Source organism: Haemaphysalis longicornis, unplaced genomic scaffold (genome assembly GCF_048455015.1).
Source record: "Haemaphysalis longicornis isolate Haplotype H1 unplaced genomic scaffold, Haemaphysalis longicornis Haplotype H1 scaffold_10, whole genome shotgun sequence".
NCBI classification, from domain to species: domain Eukaryota; kingdom Metazoa; phylum Arthropoda; class Arachnida; order Ixodida; family Ixodidae; genus Haemaphysalis; species Haemaphysalis longicornis.
The window spans coordinates 29,795,641-29,812,007 of record NW_027526204.1 but is presented as its reverse complement, the minus strand read 5'-3'; the positions used below and the strand labels follow the sequence as shown (position 1 = coordinate 29,812,007).

The 16,367-nt window shown below is 45.9% G+C and overlaps 1 protein-coding gene across 1 annotated transcript in view; it reads right to left on the bottom strand.

The window, feature by feature from the left end:
• The window catches only part of LOC144158330 (uncharacterized), a 102,367-nt gene extending 89,229 nt beyond the window's left edge, over positions 1-13,138 (bottom strand). The window contains exon 1 of the mRNA XM_077689151.1: positions 12,800-13,138. Within this exon, the coding sequence (XP_077545277.1) occupies positions 12,800-12,862 (63 nt within the window). The 5' untranslated portion in view covers positions 12,863-13,138. The remainder of the gene's footprint in view (positions 1-12,799) is intronic.
• Between the last annotated feature and the right edge of the window lie 3,229 nt (positions 13,139-16,367).

The following is a 16,367-nucleotide window of genomic DNA, read 5'->3' as shown; positions in this document are numbered from 1 at the left end:
GCTAATTTATTTGCTTTTGGTCTTGTTGCATGCATGCTAAGACTAAGGATCAAGTCCTGACTGCACTAAACAGGACTTTGGGCCAGTCCAAATGGTCGTCGTTGGTTCGAGTCACTGCGCCACGCACGCGCAGCCATGTGACGCTGGCAAAGGCGGGGAGCGGCCGATCGTGGGCGCCGAGCGCTGAGTAACCGCAGTTGCCTACTATCTTGCGCCGCCTCGCTAACAGCTCAGATTTCAGCGCTCTTGCGGCGCGGCGACAAAGCAAGCGTGTGAGCGAGCAGAGGGCAACATATCGGAGTCGGACACCAGCCTCGCTCCCTTGCGCATGTCCGTGAGTTTTCCACGGCCGCTGCCAGGTGACGGCACCGGTATCTTCGGCCACGCGCTCCGCGGTTCGCATTTGAATTGTCCATGATTGTACTCTCCAGGACTGAAGGTGCGTTTTTCCAGCCCCAGCCGGCCCGAGAGTGTGTCGAGGTTGCGGTGAGTAACCGGTTGCGCGTCATTACGTCGGATAAGTTTGCTGGCTTTGTCATCATTCCCGATGGATTGTTACCGTGTAAACAATCTTGGCTGTTCGTAATAACTTTCAGCCTATAGATGTGAAAGCCTCAAAGGTGAACGAACGTGCTGTTTCACTACAAAATACCTACAACCTGGAATGTCTTGCAGGTACTTCAAAACATCGAAAGGTTTAACACTGGAACTCTTATTCTTCGCTAAAACGAACAAACCCAATGTGCCGTTTGGCGCTATTGTTTTGGAGCTCGTGGCGTAGGGTGATACTTAGGTAGTTGCAGAAACACCTGGGCTCCTTAGGGTATCACGATCTGTTCTTGATACTCAACTCGGATAGCTTTGTATAATTTTTCATTACAAACAACTCCGACACGTGCAAAGTGTTCAGAATCAATGCAGAGGATGTACATTACACCATTCGTCACGATGAAATAATGGACAGGGGGAAGGGGCGCATTACCGAGGAAAAAAATGAAATTAGGTGAATGAACAGTGTCGTTGTTCCAATCAGCGGGTTTCTAGAAATTCTCTCTTTTTACTGGAAGTACACCTTTGTAGCGTGTAATGGGGGCTTATATTTGCACAAAAGCCGGGATATATATCAGTCCTTGGGTGGCTTCTGTCCTTAGCAATATTTTTCTCTTTGTTATCTACAGGCATATTCAGCAGAACCTGTGCGGGTTAGCTATCGAAACTGTGAGATACGCTGACGATTTTGTTATCTTTGTGGACAAGTGCAATGAATCTCACCGAGTGATTGACGAGCTGAAATTTTTGAAAGATCGGGGCCTTGGGCTTAATTTCACGTGTGAGCTTCCGATAGACGGCCCGCTACAATTCCTGGGTTTGCGTGAAATTTTTGAACCCGGATATGTCTGCTCAGAATATCGTCTTAGGTCTGCGAAACCACTTCTAAATTTCAGTTAAGGGCACTACAAGCTGGCAAATAGTGCAATTGCCTTTTCGGTTTTAAGGTCAGCTGTTTGTAAGTCCTGTCTGCATTAAACTGGGAACAGTTTCTAGGCATGGATCACCAGGCTTAACGCGGAAGGTTTGCCAGAACACGTAATGCGCAAAAGGGCCCAGAAGTGATAAAAGTGATGATTTTAAACGAGGAGTCTTGAAAGGTGGTCTGCCGGCGGAAAAAACGAGAAGTGCTGTGATACCGTACAAGCGCCGTTTATAGCATTCCCTGAATAATATTTTAGGACGATACGGAGTTACAGCGCTTTTCTCGGAAAATTGGTAGAGAGAAAGTTGTCTGCACAGAAGTTGGGCAGCTGTTGCAACCTCAAGCATGCTTCTCCGTTGGTCCCGTAATACACATGCATTGTTTACTCATTGCCATCGTCATGCGTTCGCGTTGATATTGGCCAGGCAGACACGTGCATCAATATGCGACTCATGGATAACCGGAGGTCCCCAAGAACAATTATGCGCACATCACTCGGCAATACGCGACCCACACCAACAAGAGACAAGTGAAATGCAGTCCGCGATTTTGAGAACACCAGGATTTTGGGGGGCACAATCACCAGTTCACGAGAGAGATAATGGAAGCATTGCATATTAGAAAAAAACTAAGGCAAGTGCGTCAGCCTTGCCTATGTGGCGCTACAGGAAAAAGGATTTTTTCCGTATTGTTGTGGGTTGTTTGTAAAAATATGAATATCGCAGTCTTGTGCTTATAGTACCGCAATATTGAGGGATTTCCCTTGAACACGTGTTTGTTCTGAGTATGTATTTGCGTTTACGCGTAATAAAATTAGTTGGAAGGTAGCGCCGTCCTGTGCATCTTGATCTTTCGTACTGTCTCAAGCACTACAAAGCGATCTGTAGAGGGTGTCTACAAAAAAAGATTTAAGGAAGCTTTATTGCGAGAACTCGGGGGTTCACTAAGTTGAGAACATCTGAGGCACATTAGATGGGCAGATGACAGTCAGTTGTTCAATAATTGGAACAAAACGTTCGACTACAGTTTAGCAACAGTGTGCAGAAGGCTCGGTCGAAGAGTTGAAGGTATGATATAAAATAGTTAATACAAGAGGAAACAGATATACAGAAAGCGCCCCATTCGAAAAGAAAATGATATGTTAGATGTGAAAGACTGCAAGCATCCTGCAAAAGTTGCTTGCGGAGACTGTAGGCCCGAAAAGAGTTGAGATGCAGAAATTATATCGTCTGGGTTACCGCTGGCAAGCAGTCTGAAGTAATAAATAGTGGCTTATTACTCTCGCTTGAAGGAACGTGCGTAACAACGCGGAGGACGGGTGTTGACCTATCGGCAAAAACGTGAGGATCTACTAAGAAAGTGGAAGTACAACTTGGGTCGACGTAAGAAGTATTGGAAAAAAGAACAACTGGATTAGCGCCTAAATAATGTAAATGAGCGTTGACGAGTACGGGGCTCTCCCGGGTGGAAAACAACCCAGCCCAAACTAAACGGGCTGTGCAACACTTATGAATAATGCTTTCACTACTCATCTTTTTTCGCGCCATTAAGCGAGGGCTGACAGCGAAGGAAAAATATTTTCACACAGCCAAAGACGACACAGTTGTCTTTAAGGAAAAGAAGTTTATTGGAGCGAACTTGTGCTCCCCTAACCAATCAAACAGCACCGAGGAGGTCTCAAAGAATGCACAGGTGGCGAAGCAGCAGTCAACAAATTGACGCGCGCAGGCCAGTGTCGGTGAGATGTATAGCGAGGCGTCTGCTCTGCAGGCTTTAGATGCGACTGCATTTCATTCACTCGCCTTGCCCCACCATACGGCGTTGTTGTTGTCCGTCCACACCCCTCCCCAATTCTCCTCGCCGCGCGAGCTGCGCTCTCCGGCGCTCACCCCCTCTCCTCTCCGATAGCGAATACTCTCTCGCGAAGGGCATTGGATTGGAGGAAGGAGGAGGAGGAATAAACTTCCCGATGAAGAAGTTCGCCTTGGGGAAGAGTCCTTATTCCAGGACCCCTGGAGACCGTCCAGCTTCTTGGGCTCTCATCACCAGCCAAAGCTGGTCATCAGGGTCTGAGCTGGACAGTGCTCTCTCCCAGTGCTCAGGGGAGGGGAAGGGCAGAGGGGGAGGTAAGGGTTTTTATCACAGCCCCACACAATGTGGTAAAGCGTGCCCGGAGCCTCACAGAAGCGGCATTGTGAGGAGTACAGGGTGGGAGCCAGAATGTGGGCTCTAGTTGGGTGGGTAAAGGTATTGGTTTGGATACCTCGAAGGTGGCGTTCTTGTTCTTTTGTTGGGTTTTTGTGTGGAAGATGGTACATGGTTGGCTGCAGGCGGTAGTGCTGCGTGATTTCCTTGTAGGACAAAAGGGGACAGTCACGCCGCTGCTCGCCGAACTCCTGGCTAGCCCGGTGTGTCAGATCGCGGGCATGCTGATGGGCAGCTTCGTTGCCAGGCACGTCGGCATGGGCGGGAGCCCAAATAATCCTTACGCGGTGTTGTGGAGGATTCTGCAGCAGAATTTGTGTGGCGGGGGGCGGGTGAGATGAAGCCGTGGGAGAACGGTCTGCATGCTTGTATGCTTGTTGGCAGTCCTTAATAATGATCTCTGGAGCGGTTTGAGCAATTGCTAGGACTATGGCCGCTTCTTCTGCCTGTTGTGCATGGGTGGTAAGAATTGATAAACTTGTGAGGAGGGCTTGAGCTGTAGTCACAACAGCAGTTATGGCTCTCCTCCCGGGATAGGAGGCTGCGTCTGTGTATACTGTGGTGGCGTTTTGGCCGTACCGTTTGAAGATAGCTTAGCGCTGGCGTCACTGCGATCCTGATGGTGCGTTGGATGCATGTTCCGGGGCAGTTGGGCCACATCAATGAATTGGCGGATCTCATGCGGAAGGTGAGTCGCATCGGCCTGGGGGTGTTGAAGCAGTGAGCGCAGGCACAGCTGGTTCAGAATTGTCCTGCCGGTGGAGGTGGAGCTCAGACGTAATTATTGATTCTTATGATGAGCTTCGAGGAGTTCATTAAAGGTATTTTAAACTCCCAAGTGTAGGAGTTTCTGTGTCCAGGTGCTGACAGGTAGTCCCAACGCCAGTTTGTACGCTTTGCGTTCTACCCTGTCTTTTTCAGCCTTCGACAGCACAGCGTAGGGGAGGGCATAGGTAAACCTGGAGATTACAAAGACTTCGACAAGTCTTAGCACATCCTCCTCTCTCATACCTCTCGTTTTTGTGCTGACCCTGCGGATCCTGTGGGAGACTTGCTCCGTGGTGGGCTTAGGTCGGTCTAGCAGTTTGGTGTTGGAGCGATCCGCTTGTAGAAGCATGCCTAAGATTCTCACCTGCTGAGTTGGAACAATAAGGTGGCCATCCACTTCTAGGGAGATGGTTGGCGACCCTGGAGGGAGTTTTTTACGTGGTGAGACGATAAGCAGCTCAGATGTTTGCGGCGCACACGCTAGACCACATTGTCGTGCGTATTCACTGACAATGTTGGCCGCGTGTTGTAGGTTGGTCTCCATTTCCCCCATTGACCCATGAGTGGCCCATATGGTGATGTCATCCGCATATAATCTATGGTGTATGCCTGGTGTGGCATCCAGGATCAGAGGGAGGCCTATGAGAGCTATATTAAACAGCAAGGGGGAAAGGACCGCACCTTGGGGCGTGCCCTTGTTGCCGAGAGAAACTGTATTTGAGTTTAAATCTCCCACCTTCAGAATGGCTTTTCGGTCGTCGAGGAAGTCCCGAATGTATTTGTAGGTGCGTTCTCCGCAGTTAAGGCCATTCAGTTGTTTAAGTATGGCCGTATGGCTGACATTGTAAAACGCGCCTTTTAAATACAAGGCTAAGATGGCTTTGGGGTTGTTCTTCGAGCATTTCAGCATAACCTCTTCCTTCAGTTGGAGAAGGCTGTTCTGCGTGGAGAGGTGATTACGAAATCCACACATGGTATGTGGGAACATGTTATTTTGTTCGACGTACTGGTGTAGCCATTTGTGGATGACATGCTCCAGAAGCTTTCCCAAACACGAGGTTAGTGATATAGGGCGCAGGTTCTCGGTGCTCTGGGCTCTTGCAGGCTTCGGAATAAGGCGCACCTCTGCCGTCTTCCATCCTTCCGGAAGTTGGCCCGACCTCCATACTGCGTTCAGGTGGGCGGTGAGTTCAATGATGGAATCGTCATCCAAGTTCGCTAGAAGCTTATTGGTTATGCCGTCCACCCCTGGGGCTGTGTTGCGTCTGATGGTTTGCAGTGCCGCTTTTACTTCATGGATGTAGATGTCTTCATCCAGTTTTATATTTGGTTGTCCAGAGTATGGTGGTAGTGGCGTTTTCGGATGGACGGGGAGGTACTTGTCCAGGAGGGGTTTCATGAGGGCAGCGGAATCTCCTGGGTAAGAGTGAATTATTTTTTCATGGTTTGATTTGACTCGGTCTTGCTTTTTCAAGGGTCCATAAGATATCTGAGCAGTCTCTATGTCTTTGATGTACTGGGTTGGCCTCGGAGACTGTCGCAAAGGGATAGCCAGCTTTCTTTGTACAGGTGAGCCGCATAGCGGGCTGCTTCTTCTGTTAGGAGGGCTATGCTCCTTTTCAAACGACGGTTTAGGCGCTGTCGTTTCCAGCGTTTGATGAGGCTTCTTCTCGCTTCCCATAAATGGAGGAGGTGAGGGTCTACACGGGGGGTTGTAGTGGTTGTCCTAATTTTTTTTGTGAAACAATTCATATCCTTGCGGAGTTGGATGGTCCATTCCTCTAGAGTGAGCAATGGGGTGGTTGCACTGTCAAGTCGGGCTTGTTCCCTTCGCTCACGAAATTTAGGCCAGTCCGTGAGGCTCGCCCTGCCCAGAGGAATAACGTAATCTTCTCCAAGTATTGTCGTGGCTAGGATCCAATGGTCACTTCCCTGGTTTTCCCCGGTGTGAGACCACATAGCCGTGGCGTTCCCTGTAGTGATGGAGAGATCAGGGGACGTGTCTTTGGAGACGCTGTTACCCATGCGCGTGGGAGTATGCGGATCTGAAAGCAGTATGAAGTTTTCCTCCTCAAGGATGGAATGCAACGCGGTTCCTCTCTTGTTGGTGTAGCTGCATCCCCATAAAGGATGTGCGGCGTTAAAATCTCCAACGATGATTAGGGAATTAGACAATGCAATGCGTTTTGCTTGCTTGATGACGAAAGAGAGGTTTGCATCTTGGCCCCTTGGACGGCAATGTATGTTTAGTAAGTATAGGCTCTGCGCCACTTTAACTTTCCTCGGGAAAATTTCCTTCAGTATTTCAATTTTTTCCGACTGCTGGGGCGGATGCTGTGTAGCTGTGATTCGTTTGCTTATTAGCGTGGCGTGAGAACTTGAGGGTCCGTATTCATATGAGATAAAGCCGGGTAGTTTTCCCGGGAAGTTTGTTTTCTGAAGGGTAATAACATCTGGTGACTCCTGAGCCGTGGCAATGTACTGAGCCGATGAGCTGGCCTTGTTCTTGTAGCTCCTACAGTTCCACTGCCATATGGTGAGTTTGGACGCTTGCGTAGGAATCCGCCTATTCTTGGGAGTTGCCATCTTGAGAAGTGGCATCTTCTGCCAGGTGTGATGGCCTGCTGTAGGGTTTGTGGTCTCGGCGAGAGTGACGAGCAACAGTCGTCTGTCCCTGTACTTCTAATTTATCTAATAGTTGCGTGATTTGTTTTAGCATGACCATCATTTGCTTTACGGTTTCGGCAATTTCGGTATTATCTTGAGCCAGCGGGACTTCTATCGTGGTAAGTTGGTTCTGAATTGGGTGTTTGCGATGCAGTTGGTTCGGGGCGTTCGGGTTTTTTGCGTTTCTCTGGCGTAATGTTTGCTCTTGCCTAATTTCTGCCTTCAGGGCGAGAAGCTCACTATGGAGTTGTCTGTTTTCTTGGCGTTGTTGTTTTCTCTCGGGAAGAAGCTGCGCGTTTAGTCGTTTAAGCTCCGCCAGCTCGTCACGCTTCGGGGGATTGGGGGTAGGAGGAGGAGGGGTTTGAGCACGTGGAGAGAGCATCTGAGCCCAGCTCACCTGTACTCCCGTCTCATCTTCTGCGGTTCTTCGCTTGGCGCTGGGTGTCCTTCTGCGGGACCTGGAAGTTGATCGTGCCTTGCTCCCGTGTCTGAAGGGCCCCCTGGATCTGGAGCGGGATCTTGACTCCCGGCGACCCTGGCTGGATCCGTGCTTCTTTTAAATGCGGAGCATTTCTTAGGCTCACGATGTCACTCGTCGATGTTGTCGGCGCCGTCCACACGCTCACTGCGCATGCGCGTCGCGTCGAGGCGCAGGTGCGCGTCTCTCCCCCGTACCCTCCTCGCTCTCAAAAACAGGTGCGGCGGTGCGGGAGGAGCGCGTGTACCCCGTGCGCTCCGTCGCTCTCAACAACAGCTGCGGCGGTGCGGGGGGAGCGCGTCTGTGCGCGCATGCGTCGTAGCTACCCGGGCGCTGCGTTGCGCTCAACAGTAACGGCGGCAGTGGCGTGTACACGTGATAACGGCGTGGTAGGTGCGTGGAAAGTTCACGCGCTTGTGTACGGAAGTGTGCGCATGCGCGTCTCTCCCCCGTACTCCTCTCCCTCGAACGCGGGCGGTGTGTATATAAGCGGCGGAGCGTGCGTTCGGAATTCAGTCAAGGGCGTCTTTGCTTGGCTTTCGCTTGACTTGACGCTTTGCTTGATGGCACCAAGCAATGAAGACAGACCTTAACTTTACACTCCTTGCCTTCGCTTCTCCTTCATTAAAAAAATAAGAATAATAAAGACAAAATAACAATTAAGCATTCCCAAACCGTACCCAATTACGCAACATTGACGCGATACCCCCACCACTCTGCGACGCATTTACTCGAGTTCCCCCCGTGGAAAGATGCGGGCGGGTTTTTTCCCGAAACATTACAAGTTAAAATGTGCTGTTTAGGTTTCTGATGCTGATATTATCGCACATTGTTTGCTTGGAGTGGCCTGGATCGAAATGAGTTTGACATCAGCTTCTGTTTTACAGGGCAGTAGTTTGAGAAAAAAATCTACTCCTATCAAACTTCACAACACGATTTGTATTAGAGGCCTTGCCTAATTTTTAGGTCATACGAGCATATTTTTGCTTAACATTTCCAGTAAAATTCAACGATGAAATAGGACAACTTATATTGTCGAACGTCTGGCAGGAAATCTCAGCCCAGACACTCTGCCCAGCTATAGCCGTGGTTAGAAACAAATCATTTAAGCCTTAATATAAATAAGACAAAATACATCATATTTAAGCCAGCAAATAAACGAGATACCAGCCCATTTAAACTCACGTATGAGGGTAACTCATTGGAACGAGTGGCTCAACAAAAATTTCGTTGTGTTTGGTTTTCTGAGGACCTTTCATGGTCGTTTCAAGTCAACAAACCAAAAGCTGAGTTGTCACGAGTAACAGGAAGCATATACGGAATTCAACATCTGATAACCCCCTCGCTAAAACAAACACACTACTATTGTCTTTTCTATTCGAGACTGAGTTATGGCATATTATTTTGGGGAACCACAACAGCCTATAACTACAATACCTTGAATATTTTGCAGAAAAAAATGCTTCGCATATGCTAGAACTACCAGGAAAACAAGCTAAATTTAAGGACAGACCCGCTCTTTATTAAGTATAACATGCTTAAAGCTGGTCAAATATATTGCTTTAAACTCTTACAACACATTCATAAAAACCGCCTACGTAACGTACTAACCGCGAAACCTAGCACATACCCAATACGCAAGCCTTTAATTCCACCACCTACAATCCGCACTAATTACGGTAAACAAACTATTGTTTATCAAGCTACAAAAATATTAAATAGCAGTGATATGAAAATAAATTTCCTAAGACCATTTATCCCATTCAAAAGCGAATGTAGAAAATACCTAGTCCGGAATGGCACACCATTCTTTACACTTTGAAGTGTTGTTTGTTGTGAAATATTGTTTCTTTATATTTGTTGAACCCCAAGAACGTTGCATTGTATGTTTGAATATGAAACCTATATTTGTGATATATTACTCATGCTGTAAACAAATTCACTTCACCCATTGTTAGAAATACATGTCTATTCTCTTCTGTACACTGTACGCCCCATTAATGTTTTATTATCATACAATATTATTATTATTATCAAACAATATTATTATTATCATCACTATTATTATCATCATCAGTATATACCGCTCCCCATCTTCTTCCATTCCTGATTTCGTGCTCGGTTTAGCTTCGGTATTCAGTAAGGTATCCGCTGAAAATAAGTGCGCGGTAATTGTAGGAGATATCAATATTAACTTGCTCGATACTACCTCAAACTCATATTTAGCGTACACTAATTGTTTTAGCGGATTTGGTTACGAATCTTTAATTCTGCATCCCACAAGATGCGTAACGCAAACACTTCTTGACCACGCCCTGTCTAATATATCTCCGTCACCTGAATCTGGCGTAGTAAGCTGCGACATTTCAGATCATTACCCGATATTTCTTACGTTTCCCACTAACGCACAAAACTCTGTTCCTTCTTTTTTCACCTCGGTTCTTAACAAAGAAGAATTCATTGATTCAGTAGAAAAAACTGATTTCTCTGTAATTGATTCCTTACGTGACCCGGATGAAGCGCTGCAGACGTTTTGTAACCTATTTCTAGGGGCTGTTTCGTTAAACACAAAAATAATTAAATGTAAAAAAAGGCATAAATACCCGAGTAACCCGTGGGTAACGCAAAAGTTGCTAGAATGCATGCGTAAAAAGGAAAATATGTATAAGAAAACTAAAAAGAAGCCATTCAATTTAGCTCTTGCTAATGGATACAAAAACTATTGTAACATCCTAAATGTTATGTTAAAAGACGCAAAAAGGCTCTACTACAAAAAAGAATTCAGTAAATTCAAGAACAATCCAAAAATGCAATGGAAGCTTCTAAACAATTTCTTAAATAATGCATCACGTAATGTCTCTATCTCTAAAATTGTTGATGACGGTCGTACCTTTCATCAACCGGATGATATTGCTAATGCTTTTAATGACTATTTCTCAAATCTTCCTGCAGCAGGCCAATCAGCAGCAAATGTTAATATGTGTCGGTCTTCACATAATTTCTATCTTTTTCCTGCCACTCCCGATGAAGTTCGTGCCACGCTCCTTAGCCTTAAGGATACTTCAGATGGTTTAGATAACGTGTGTGCATATCATCTAAAACTTGTTGCTCATTGTGTTTCTCTTCCTCTCTCCATCTTTATCAACAAGATTTTCGCTCTCGGCATTTTTCCAAGTTTTCTTAAGCGTGCTAAAATTATTCCTGTTTTTAAGAAAGGAGACAAGCACCTAATATCTAACTACCGGCCTATTTCTATCCTTTCTTCTCTTAGTAAAGTAATAGAAAAGCTGTTTGCTAATCGACTAAATAACTATCTAACTAAATTCAACATTCTTAGGCCCTGTCAATTTGATTTTCGTTCTGGAAGTTCGACTAATCTTGCACTTTTGTCTTTAACCGATTTTATTAAAAAATCGTTCGACTTGGGTATGTTTGTTGGATCTGTTTTTTTAGACTTTACTAAAGCTTTTGATACTATTAATCATGATATTCTGTTTCACAAACTTGAATCCTATGGATTAACCGGACCAGCTTTAAATTTCCTAAAGAATTTTCTTATTAACAGGGAAGGTAGTGTTTGGGTTAATAATGCGTATTCTATGACTAAAACGATTAATCAAGGTGTGCCGCAAGGTTCTATTTTAGGTCCTTTATTGTTTATTATCTATATTAATGACCTTGCTGATTCCATTAATGCCTCACACTGTGTTCTATATGCTGATGACACTACAGTATCTTCGGCTGATAAATCTTTGTCCAATCTTACGTCTAACCTAACTATTGTTTTGGCTAACGTAACTAATTGGTGCCTCATCAACCACCTACTAATCAATCCATCAAAAACTAAATTTATGATTTTTAGACCACCCCAGAAGCGCCTATCATATATTCCAACCATTTCTCTCGGTTCGAGTACCATAACCCCATGTGACAACGTCCTTTTTCTTAGAGTGTTCATCGACTCGCATCTGAAATTTCATAAACACATTGATCACCTTAGAAATAAGACTGCTTTTGGCATTCGAGCTCTGATAAAATCCCGCCCATTTTTTTCACACCAAGCCCTTATGTCTCTTTATTTTGCTTTCGTTCATAGTCATATCACATATGGTATTGTTGCATGGGGAAACACTTATGATTGTCATCTGGCACCATTACAACATATTCAAAATCAGGCTCTTCGTATCATTACTAACAGCTCATTTCGTGCTAACGCCTGTGTTTTACTTCAACAGAATAATGTCTTATCGGTCAAAAATTTATTCTATTACAACATAGCCAAGTTTTTGTTTCAGCTGCGTGTTAATAATTTATCGTACCAATTTATTGACAGGCAACTATTACAAAATAACAACTCCACCAGATTTGCAGCCAACGTAAATTATTTATTACCCATAGTCCATACTAACTATGGCCAGATGACATCCGCCTTTTCAGCTACTCATTCTGGAATAGTCTTTCGGTAGAACTAAAATCTTCATCATCATTCTTTTCCTTCAAACACTTGCTAAAAACGTTTTTGTTGAATCGATGAATGTATTGTTTTTATTATCTGTATTGCTACGTTACTGTTCATTTCGTTGCCCAAGTTTTTTTAGTTCAGCTTGATTGTAGTTGTAATGCAAGTGTATACTTAATGTGTTTTTTTTGTTGTCAACCTTTTTACCTTTTTTCTTTGTTTGAATTAGTACTGTGCTAGCAATATGCAACGTGTATTTTTTGCATTTGTGTTTAACCGGTTTCGTCACTTTTTCTTATTTACTTTAGCGCTGCCTATTCTCTGTTCATTGCGTTTAGTTACTGTTGTTTTTTTTATTTTGCTGCTTTCTGCGTATTCTTCATTTTGTATTAATTAATCAAGGGTCCCGTTGCAGTCTGTTGACTATGGGACCCTTGTCTGTATACTAATTTGTATGTATTTCTCACCGTTTGGAATAATAAACAATTCAATTCAATTCAATTCAATTCAATAACCACGGAATCCGCAAGAGCACTTGCGAGAATAGAAGTCAAACAAGAGTACTTTCTGCAAGGTTTAAGTAGGCTGTTTGTTTTAGTAAGTGACTATGAAACGCTAACACAATCCGTGTCTTAAATAGTTGCATGCTTTATATTTCTTATCTATAGACTTTAATCTGCTTCAGTGCAATTACATCGATGTAAATTACCACCATAATGAGGTACTTGCTGCAGTTGAACTGACTTACCCACTTCTTCGAATACACCACCGTTGCAAAAAACACGACGCAGAAAGGAGCCAGGAACCGCATGTGGCCTTCTCGCGGCGTCTAGCAAGGCAACTTAAGATTTGCTGTCTATCCCAAAAGATCTATAAATGTTCCGTGGTTACGAAAGTTGCGCAAGTGCGATCAGATAGGTGACTGCATGTGGGGACAGCACACTCAGTACAGACCAGCCTCAACCTCCTTTATGCACTTGTGCTTTCGTCTCCGAATCATCAACAGTTTTTTACACGTGTGGATATACGTTTGACGTAGGCCAGGATTTGCCCAATGTGGACCCGCAAAGAAATGCATGAAAATAGTCAAACGTGGTTGCGACCAGAAAACAATCGAACTGCTTAAGAGGTCGCTTTCATAAGCCGCTTTCGGCTACCGCATTGTTCCCGCGTGGGCATAGGTGGTGAACGGGCTTGGGCGCCCTCATATAGCGCTTGTTTTCGACGAAATTGCTATTTCGGTTGCATTGTATTTCACTACGCAGCGGCTTGCTTGCCCATCGATAGAGCTATCTTTGGGTTAGATCTGCTGAAAGCTTTCGCAAAAGCATCTAGGGTGCCTGCCAGGACTCATCCCATCGAGAAGAGCGACGCAGGCGGATGTACTGGAGGTAAAGCAGTAATAGCACACGTCGCACTTTGAGAATAAATTCGTTGTCATGGCGGCAAATGAGCTCGTGAATGGCGATGAGCGCAGATAAGTCAAATGTGGTTGCAGTGTGGTAAGGACGAGACTACAAAAACAAATTTATTAGTGCGAAATGTGAATGAGTATCAGTGTCACTTTGTCAACTCCTAAATAGGCGTGGAATTGAGCGCCTAAATGGTGGCAGCCTTACCTCCCTCAAATCCCTCAAAGCAACCAGCTGTATCGATCTATCATTCGTTACTGCTGGTTTCTTCGCAAACTTTACGTGGTTCACAGACTTAGAGACAAGAGGAAATGACCAGTACCCGGTTTTGATATCAACTCGTGACTCGCAGTCTCACACTTACAAAGAACAGGTCGCGTGCATAGACTGGAGAGCCTTCGGGGAAGCCATACGCAGCTGCATTACTGCAGCGACTCCAGATGACAAAATTATTCCAACGATACTTCACTGTTTTCGGAATTCCACATGCTTGAGAACAAAACGCTGGAATCAAACCAATAATGACGCTGAGTAACAATGATTATGTGCCATTCGTCGCCGGGTGGAGCGAAAGGCCCTCCGTACAAAATCTGTAGAAGATTTACGCGCTTCTCGAAGCGCTCATAGAGATGTAATGCGTCACCTAAACAAGCTTCAGCGACAACTGTGGATGAACGTTTGTGCAACGTTAAATACTAACACACCATTGACGCACATCTGGTGTGCTGTCAAAGAGTTACGCACGGAACCTAAGCAGCTGCTCCCTTTCGTTGCCCTCTCACTGCACAAGCACTCCTCTTTGAAAGTGGTCGCAGAGAAATATTTCACGATCCTCTCCTCATCAACGCTGAGTACACTTGCACCTCTTAAGCCTCCAGAATCAGCTGTTCCCGCACTGGACCCGCCTTTTACATTACAAGAACGGAGAGCAGCAATCTCCGATGTAAAAAAAACAAGTCGTGTCCAGGTCCGGATGGCGTTAGTTACGCAACCTTCACGCACTTGCCTCACAATGCCCTGCTCCGTCTCCTAGAGTTCTACAATTCCTCTTGGGCGAGCGGTAAGCTGCCCTCTGATTGGAAGCTCGCGCAAATGACTCCTATTCTAAAGACAAGCCGGCCGCCCACGTGTGATTCCTCTTTTCGGTTTATAGCTCTGTTGAACTGTATTGGAGAACTGATGGAGAACATGGCACATTTAAGAATGTCCAGGTTCCTCGAGAGCCGACGCCTTTACCCGCCAGAGATAAATAGAATCCGTATGCACAGATCGTCGATTGACAATATAATTACCCTCATCACGTCAGTTGAGGAGCAATTGGATTTTAGCCACATAGCAATCGCAATTTTCTTAGACATAAAAGCTGCCCAGGACTCTGTTACACAAGCAGCCATTTTAACTGCTCTTGCAGTACATGGCTTTGGAGGAAGACTCTAAGCCTGGATCGATGATTACCTTGCCAGACGTCAGCTTTTCATGCGCACTTCAGACGGTGACACATCACATTTCCCCGTAGAAAAAGGCGTTCGAAAAAGAGCCGTTTCAAGTCCATTGCTGTTTAATTTGACTCTCATAGAGCTGAAACGGTGCCTACCACGGGGAGTTACCATCACGATTTACGCAGACAACATTTGTATCTGGTACGCAGCACGCTCCCGACGCACCACTCAGCAACGTCTATAGAAGGCCCTCTTCTCCATCTCAACCTACCTTGCTGCTCGTGGACTTCGCCTATCGCAGGAGAAAGGCGCAGAGATGGCGTTTACAAGGAAGCGCATGGATTGGTAACCAATTCTGCTGAGTGGGCGAGCCCTCCCGTACGCCTGGACCCACAAGTATCTTGGCGTAATCATCGACCGTAATCTCTCCTGGTCGCCTGCGATAAAAAGACTGTATGCCCGAATCTCTGCGACGTCTCAGGTTCTGAGGTACCTTGCCGGTTCTTGATGGAGCAGCAATTGCGGGTCGATGGTACAGCTTTACAAAGCTTACGTTGACGGCTTCATACACTATAGTCTTCCCTTACTACACCGTGCAGCGCCTACTAACAAATTGAAGCTAGAAGCGGCGCGACGGAACAGCCTGCGCATTTGTCTTTGTCTACCCAGAGGTTCCTCGGGTGCCGGGACCGTCGCTGAGGCTCGGTGCTTGCCTTCGGACGCACTCACGTTACAGGAGTCGCTCCGTGTTCATTACGGCATGTAATTCAAACTCCACCCCACTGTCTGAGCAGGATCACTGCGGCCCACAGTTCTGGGTTTTGAGATGCTATTAGAGCTTTGTCCCTTCCCCAAACAACGCAACCACCTCGAGCAATGCCATCTCAGTTTCCGCTCTGGACATTAGCTTGTACTCGTCTAGGTTTAGGCATCCCAGGGATAACTAAGAAGATAACGCCCCAGGCTGGACTGCTCCAAGTGGCGTTGGACTACATGCACAGGTTGCACTCCACCAGGGCTCATATTTTCACTGATGGGTCTTCGTTGCCTCAAAGTTCCTCCTCTGGATTATTTGTCCCGTCCACCGGTAAACTCTTCTCCTACCGTTTAGACAGACCAACGTCCTCGACATCACCTGAACTACATTCCCCCAAAGAGGCAATCCGCTACATCCTACGTCAAGAGACCAATGAATGGGCCATATTCACCGACTCTAAACCTGCCCTGCAGTGCCTCCTTAAGAGCGGCAAGCACCTCACATATGAACTTGCCGTTCAAGATATTCCCTATCTAGACCACCTTGCAGTAGGTGCTGGGCACAATATTATGTTTCAGTGGGTGCCTGGTCACTGTGGGATAACAGGAAACCAAAAAGATGATGACGCTGACTCTCCAGGCCACACCTGCCGAATTATAAGAAGAATATTGTTTACCAATCACGACGCTTCCACCTTGGCTGCATGCT